Consider the following 7,843-nt stretch of genomic DNA (forward strand, 5'->3'; position numbering starts at 1 on the left):
GAATGGCTCTGTTTCTATCTTTCTAGCATCTGAGGTAGCCCGCTTTCTATCTTACTAAGGTGGCATGCCCTCTTCTTGATGCAACACACATACCCCCATAGTATTATTAATGTTTTTCAATAAATCAACTAAGCCCGCTCTTCATTATTTTGTAAATTAACAAATCTCCATCAAGGCTTGATTTGATGGGCATTTTGGCCATTAAATACACACAAAAATTTAGTGGTTCTCAAAGTAAACTAGAGCTTGAAATACGTTCAAAGTTTGTTTGCATCTTGTCATTCTCAAGGAAGACACTGCTCATCAAAAAACAAACTTACCCACCTTCTCATGTTTTTTTATGAATTAATAAGCTTTGGAATGAATTCAACCAACACTCTCTTCTCTTAGTAAAATTAAGCAATCGATCCACCCATCTTCATGATTTTAAATGAATAAAGCCCTTGTGTGAATTTAACCAACACTCTTCTCTTGGTAAAATTAAGCAACTGATCCACCCCTTACGCTTGTTTCAACACATTATCTTAATGGATTATGTATAAAGCATGAAAGATGTAAGAAAAAACTCTACAACTTAAATGACAACGAAATTATTGTGAAGTTTTCACTTGTCTAGGTGGAGTTTTCACAAGGAGGCTTTGAAGCCCCAATCATCAAGCATTAAATGCAATGAATATTTCAAGGTCTCAAATCAAGCGAGATAAGGCTCGGCATCATTTTAAACTCTAAAACTCAACTCCACCAATTTCCACGGAGTTCAAATAGCTAGTTACAATCATTAACACCCCTTGTGGGCACTCGCTCTCATAGAAAGTATTCTAAGACCCTTTCAACACAAAGAAGCCTACCCAACTTTTTGTTTTGAATGGTCAGTCAAAAGATTCAAAAGCAAACCTTGGGCACCAGCCTTTATACACATAACAAAGTGTAATCTCTCCACTTTTGCTAACTAGGATGCCATCTAGTATGCATCAAAGGGAAAACTGATGCATCTAGAACTGGTTGTGGGTGCCCATGGGATGGGTAGGCTGGGAAGGAGCAATCAACACAAAGCTCACTTTTTGACAAGAGGGTTCCATTATCCTTGTATGCCCATGCTATGTGCAAGCATGGATGGGTGTCCTAGCTATATGTGAAGGCCCTAAGTCAAGACTCAACACCAAAAAATATCACCCTACATCCAAATCAGTGTCGAAAACAAACTTTTTTTCTAACCAAATTTTGGAAAAAAGATTATCTTCAAGCTAACCAATTTTTATTGGAAAAATGTAAAGGTTAATCAATTTTATTATTGAAATTTCAAAAATTTGAATTTTTATATTAAGCCTAGACAAAATTATAACTGGTTTTTCTCAATTTGAGACGTGAAAATTATAGTCAAATTAAAAAGGACGGTTTTTTTTTTTTGCCGAGACTGGTCCAAATCCCGATGCTACCAACTCAACACACACTACTTAGTGTGGTGTGCTACCAACTCAACCCACACTACTTAGTACTAGCAACTTCAACTTGAAAGCATCACCTGACACACAGTCTAGTCTAAAACTTAAAAGAGCACGTACAGAATGACCCGTTGCTGCTGTCGAGACTCGAGATTCGAGACTAGTAGGCACTATTAAAAACCCTCTTTGTGCATGGCAGCATGTGCCCACACTGCAAACTCAGCCTCCCAACGCTTGGCAGAACACAAGGTTCTCGTTGAACTGAATTGAAAGCTGGTGGTAGTAACTGAACTTGATACTTTATATTTGAATATAGCTCGCAACATTCACGCAATAGGTCATGGCCACCGGGTGTACATTAATGGCATCTCTGCACTGCGTGATTAATCGATTGCAGATGGCTATGGTTCGCATGAGAAGCAGGCATGAGAGATGCAGCTTGGGTGCTGCTGCTGTTCTGGTAGGTAACGTAAGTTCTCCACCACGACCACATAGGAGCACCATTTGGGAAAGAAGCACGTTCTAGATATATATACTCATACTATTCATCTGTTACAGGTGATCGCAGCCGTTTCTGTGAGCGGAATCAACGGTGGTTGGGGGACCTCAGATTTGCCTCTTGCGGCTGTTAACCTACCACCCATTGTTGCAGCTTGTTTTACACCGCTCGGCCCTTCAGAAACTGCAAGATGGGCTGAGCAGCTGAGCTCCGGCAGAGGGCTGGGGGACGTGGCTGCATTTTGCGATGAAGCAGGCCTTGTATGCGACGAGAAAATCGAAGCATCTCCTGTTGTTCTGTATACGCTGAGCACGTACCGGCTGCCTGCTGCAGCAAGCAACAAAGCCGATGCCGCCAACGCCAAGCACAACATGTTCTTTGGAGAGAGACAACTCTTCCTAGGCAGCAGCATCAGGCTGCCCAACACCCACGAGCCTGTTCCCACGCGGGCTTTCTTACCTCCCATGCTAGAACGCCTGCAATTATTCAACCCTGCCGCCATCGAGCTTCCGCAAGCATTGCAACTCTTTGGCTTCCACGCTGCCTCCCCCATGGCCACGTCAATGCTGATGACACTCCAGCTCTGCAAAGGTCCAGCCAAGCAAAACGAAACCAAGGCTTGCGTGGCGTCTGTCGAGACCATGCTGGACTTTGCCGTGTCGTTGATTGGAACAGCGGACGTGGAAGTCCTAGCTGGCAGCCTTCTGCCAGCTCAGGAGACGGTGACAGTGGTGGGCCTCGATGAGATGACGTGGGTAGGGGAGAGGGGGGCGGTTGCATGCCACAATGCTATGTTCCCATACCAAGTCTTTTATTGTCACAACATCAAGGGCACCAAGGTGTTCAAAGTGAGCCTACAAACCCATGGACTAGGAGCCACCAACCTCAATATTATTTCAGCTGTGGCCTCTTGTCACCACCTTGGGGGCCTGTCTAACCTTTTTGCCAACCTCAAGGTCGACCATGGCGAGCTGATCTGCCATTGGAACTATGGGGACAACATAGTGTGGATCCCTAAGCCCTCCAAGTCATCCCTTGTCTCATCAACGTAACAGCTCATCCTTTTGAACTAGTATTGCAAAGAACGTTGCACCACTTTACCTGTTCACCTTCCCTCATAGAAATTGCAGGTTTACACTAGAAATTTTTAGCAAGGATCTTTCAAATCACACTATGATCTCTCAGAATTACCCAATTTCAACAGCTTTTTTTCTACAGGAGATTATGGGCCTTGGAAATCATGGGCCTTCCCCAAAATTAGCGTGAGCAAATGTATTAAACCATTAGTTTCTATTCTAAGGTTTTTCTTTCATGACTCAGATGTTTTCTTCTTTATTATGAAACTCAATTTTGTTTAGGTCAACAATTGTATGCACTATGGGTGTCACTAAGTTATCAAGAAGGAAGAATGGAATAAAGATCTACATGCTTTTTACAAAATTGAGATGAATTTTAATACTTTAAATGAAAGCCTTACATATATTCTCTTATACGCGTTTTGCGTGTTTCTTCATGACTCAGATTTTCCCCTCTTTATGAAACTCAATTTTGTTCAGGGAAACAATTGTATGGACTATGGATGTCACTCAAGTTATCAGGAAGAAAGAATGGAATAAAGATCTACATGCCTTGCTACTTTGAACACTGTTTGAACTTTGGCTTTGTATTTGTAACCTTTATATTGTCTTATTACTTAAAAGTTTCTTTGTTGGTATAGTACTTAGTAGTACGAAAATAACATAAGCAAAACATATCATGCTCATAGTGTTTCATATGGACATAAGTTAGTTGGGTGATAGTGTGAAATTGTTGAGCATAAAAAATACTAGAATTCACTACTTCATCCTTGTCATTCTCTGTAATCCATTCATCCATTCAATTTAGTTGAAGTGTATGGTGTTTGAAAAATCAATGGCATCTTAGTTTGGACATTGGATGCGGTCATGTGATTCCACAAACCTTAGCTTAGGTGCATTTAAATTTATTTTTGTGATTTTTACATCAACACCCAAGCTAATGCCAAAATCATCCCACCTCGTGGGTTCAATGGCAATGCTAGTTTCTACAAATTCCATCATTTACTAGGTGTTCCAATTCATGTGTACTACGTGTGCATGCGGTTTAAACACTTGCAAGTGCTATTTTTCTCTCTCTCCCTTTTCAAGGGATCATTAACTAGTCAATTTAAACTCAATTCCTCATTATTTTGGTTGTCTTTGCTAATTCAATTAATCCATGCAATTTGCTAATTATGGTTTACATGTGCACACATGCACATAGTGTAACTTTACACACGTGTAATGTCTTATAAGACTTGGATCTTGTTAGGCAAACAAGTCCTTGAGTCTACAAAGGCATTAGTGCAAACTATTTCAAGACTATACAATGAATCTGAGGGTGTTGTAAAGATTGATTTCTACATAAACTCTTATTCCATGGAAGGTAGTTTCTTTGTCATCTGCTCTGCTGTAGAACCTAAGCCATAAGAAGTCATCCTTGGAAAAGGATGGATTGCCCAACATGACTATAGAATAGATTGCATTGCAAGGATTGTGACATTAAATTTAAGCAACAAACCATGAATGTTCTTCTCGTGTGGAAGGGGAACCATGACAAGTCTCCTCAGAGATCAAAAAACTTCTTATCTTTTTACAACGAGGCTTGGTAGAGAGTAAGCTAAGTCAAGGCAGATTTTGGAGGGAGCTTCTTGTGTTAAATTTGCAGCAATGTGATGAGCTATGGTGGATCAAATGCTCTTCGGTGACCCAGAGCCCGAGCACCGTATGGTCAGCACCTTATGATTAGTGAGCAATTAAGTGATAGCTTAATGTAGGCATGGATAATAAAAAACCAGCCAATTCTCATTAGACCAATGCCTCAATTTATGGAGTTTACATCCAAGCATCTAATCCCACTTATCTCTCCTTTATTCACTCCACCTCTTTTGCTTGATTCTCATTAGGCCAATGCCTCAATTTATGGAGTTTACATCTAATCCCACTTATCTCTCCTTGATTCACTCCACCTCTTTTGCTTTATTCTCTCCACCTCTTTTCAGAATATCTCCACACCTCCTAAATCTTCTCGTGCTACTCTTTATTCTCTCCCAGTAGATACTTCTCACATTTTCACAGCTTCTCTCACATTTACAGATTCTCTTTTATAGCCTCTTGCTAAGGGCTTGTTCCCGCACACACCCTATTCACTTGTATATTTCAACACCTCCCCTCAAATGAATAATCCTAGCACATCTGGACCCTATACCAAGTTTCCCTCTTACTTGGTAGTCCGCGACCAGTGCCTCAAGTCCCTAAACTCATAGTCCTTGACACACTCTCTTTCTATGTGTCCAAGGCTACTACAAGTGCACGTGACCTTGACTAAAGTGCTCACACATATATCTACCACATGGCCTACATCATCGATGGCTCAGAGGTGGTTTTACTCTGTTGGCGCAGGTTACAATGGATTGTGGGGTTTCTCTCTCTCTCTCTCTCTCTCTCTCTCTCTCTCTCTCTCTCTCTCTCTTAGAAAAGATGATCTGACTCCACTTCCTTAGGAGCCTCCATGAAGTTTGCCGATGTCGTTCCTTCTCCACTAGGTTTGCTGCTATAGCAGCCTCTTGCCATGTGTCCTGGCTTTCCACAATTGTGGCAAGTGAAGGTCCTTCCTCCTACTCTGCCTCTTCCTCGTCCTCATCTCAAGAGAATCCTCCTCGGGTGAAGAATGCTTTTTCTTCTCCAACTATTGAGTCCAGCCATTTATTCTCTTTGACCTTGGTCTCTTGCTCTAGTAGAGCTCCTTCTATCTCGTGCAGCTTCAATTCAGGTACATTCTTTAATGTTGTTACAATCTTTTCATATTCAGCTTTGTCCACACTCTTTAGAAGCACTGCTAGTGCCTCATCATCTTCTACGTTTTGCCAATGGCTGCCAGTTGTTGCTTAATGCTTTTATATTTATTCAAGTGTGTGATTAAAGGTTCACTTTTCTTCATATCCAGTTTGTAGAATTGCATTAACAGATTTATCTTTGATTTTTTTGCTTGAGTGCCAAATAATATATTGAGTTCATCCCATGCATCTTTTGCCCATTGTATCCCTGTGATGTGATGAATGATTTCATCATTTAAATTGAGTGCGATAAGTCCTAATGCTTTCTCATTCCTGCTCTTCCACTCATTTTCCTCACTCACCTCTGGCCATTCATCTCTTCCCTTAACTAGCCCCCATAGATTTTTCCTCATGAGCTGATACATGAATTTTGTTTGACATGTGTAAAATTGCTCCCCATTAAGTTTGGCTATCTCTTATGCCATGCTCATGATGATGATGTGAAGGGGGTCTTACCTCTTGATCCAATTTCAAGATTCAAGGGCAGTGTCTACCCTTTTACAACTCAATCTAATGTTTAGGTGATGATTACAAGAGATTTATCAACATAAATTCACCATAAATTACATTAAACCAAGGGTAACAAATCTGTACTAAATGGTCGGAGTATCAAAACATCTCCGAATTGCAATATGAAGTTATAGGGATCTATATCAGATACCCAATGGTTAATTTGGACCCTCAGTTGTACCAAAATACAGTGATTAGTGTTGATCAATCACTCATTAGCAAAATAATCCTCTATTTTGTGTGCAAAAAATAGAGTATTCGGGGAGTCCATGTCTGGGGCCTTAGAGTTCAAATGAGCTCAACCCCTTTCAAGGCCATCAATAGCAATTAGTCTAGTAGAGGATGAAGCCAAGAAACATAAGATTTGACCAAACATTGAATGCTTAATCTCTATTTTACCAAAGTCACCTCTGCAGATTTGATGGAGAGCTTGGATCTCACTATAGACTTGATGAAATCAAAAACTGTCTTCACCAGCTTGTAGAGCACTCTTGAAAACTCCTAGGGCCAAGAGGAATTAGAGCAATGTCTTTTGTGGAAGTGTAGATCTCCAAATTGCTTCAGGAAGATAGCGCCTGTAAAATTTCAAAAAACAGTAGCCTGCGCGACGGTTTGACATTTTGTTTAGATGGGCTAAAGCACAATGGGTATGGCTATGCTTGTCTAAAAGGGTTTGGGCCAATTTTATGTGTGAAGGGAGAGAGAGCTCCTCCACCAGCTGGGGGTACATAGGCTAATTGAAAAAAAAGGTTTAAAAAACTTGATTATCTACTAATCTTCTTGATTAGCTCGGTGATTAGCAAGATAATGGGCTCATAAATTTGATGGAATCTAGGCTAGGCTCTGATACCATGTTAAATTTACAGCAATGTGATGAGCTATGGTGGATCAAATTCTAGAATCAACATCATTAACAAAGATATTAGATGATAATTAAGATGTGATTAGTGAGCAATGAATTGATAGCTTAATGTAGGCATGGATAATAAAAAACCAGCCAATTCTCATTAGGCCAACGCCTCAATTTATAGAGTTTACATCCAAGCATCTAATCCCACTGATCTCTCCTTGATTCACTCTATCTATTTTGCTTGATTCTTTCCACCTCTTCCCAAAATATCTCCAAACCTCCTAAATCTGCTCATGCTACCCTTTATTCTATCCCAGTAGATACTTCTCACCTTTTCACAGCTTCTCTCACATGTACAGATTCTCTTTTACAGCCTCTTACTAAGGGCTTGTTCTCGCACACACCCTATTCACTTGTATATTTCAACACCTCCCCTCAAGTGAATACTCCTAGCACACCTGGACCCTATACCAAGTTTCCCTCTTACTTGGTAGTCCGTGACCAGTGTCTCAAGTCCCTAAACTCATAGTCCTTGACACACTCTCTCTCTATGTGTCCAAGGCTACTACAAGTGCCCGTGACCTTGACTAAAGTGCTTACATATACATCTACCACATGGCCTACATCATCCGTGGCTCAGAGGTGGTTTT

At 40.7% G+C, this 7,843-nt stretch overlaps 1 protein-coding gene across 4 annotated transcripts; it reads left to right on the forward strand.

Moving 5' to 3' along the window:
- The first annotated feature begins 1,626 nt into the window (after window positions 1–1,626).
- Window positions 1,627–3,256, forward strand: LOC147621807 (BURP domain-containing protein 6-like). Of its 4 annotated transcripts, none has more exons than XM_086822829.1 (3): window positions 1,627–1,721; window positions 1,840–1,911; window positions 2,001–3,256. In XM_086822829.1, exons 2-3 carry the CDS (start codon window positions 1,840–1,842, stop codon window positions 2,991–2,993), a joined length of 1,065 nt encoding a protein of 354 aa, XP_086678955.1. In that variant the 5' UTR covers window positions 1,627–1,721; the 3' UTR covers window positions 2,994–3,256. The 4 variants fall into 4 exon arrangements, with proteins under 4 accessions (XP_086678955.1, XP_086678957.1, XP_086678953.1 ...); XM_086822831.1 differs by having other exon boundaries at window positions 1,840–1,902; XM_086822827.1 differs by having other exon boundaries at window positions 1,629–1,911.
- Window positions 3,257–7,843: the final 4,587 nt, after the last annotated feature.

The sequence above is a fragment of the Cibotium barometz genome, chromosome 29 (genome assembly GCF_041138505.1).
Source record: "Cibotium barometz isolate CiBa-2024 chromosome 29, ASM4113850v1, whole genome shotgun sequence".
Lineage (NCBI taxonomy): Eukaryota > Viridiplantae > Streptophyta > Polypodiopsida > Cyatheales > Cibotiaceae > Cibotium > Cibotium barometz.

What these genes read in the sequence shown, in the direction of transcription:
- LOC147621807 (XM_086822827.1), top strand. Translation starts at nt 1,783, where the DNA reads ATGGCCACCGGGTGTACATTAATGGCATCTCTGCACTGCGTGATTAAT. An exon ending in CTGCTGTTCTGGTAGGTAAC is followed by an intron (nt 1,912 to 2,000) that starts GTAAGTTCTCCA and finishes CATCTGTTACAG; the next exon opens with GTGATCGCAGCCGTTTCTGT.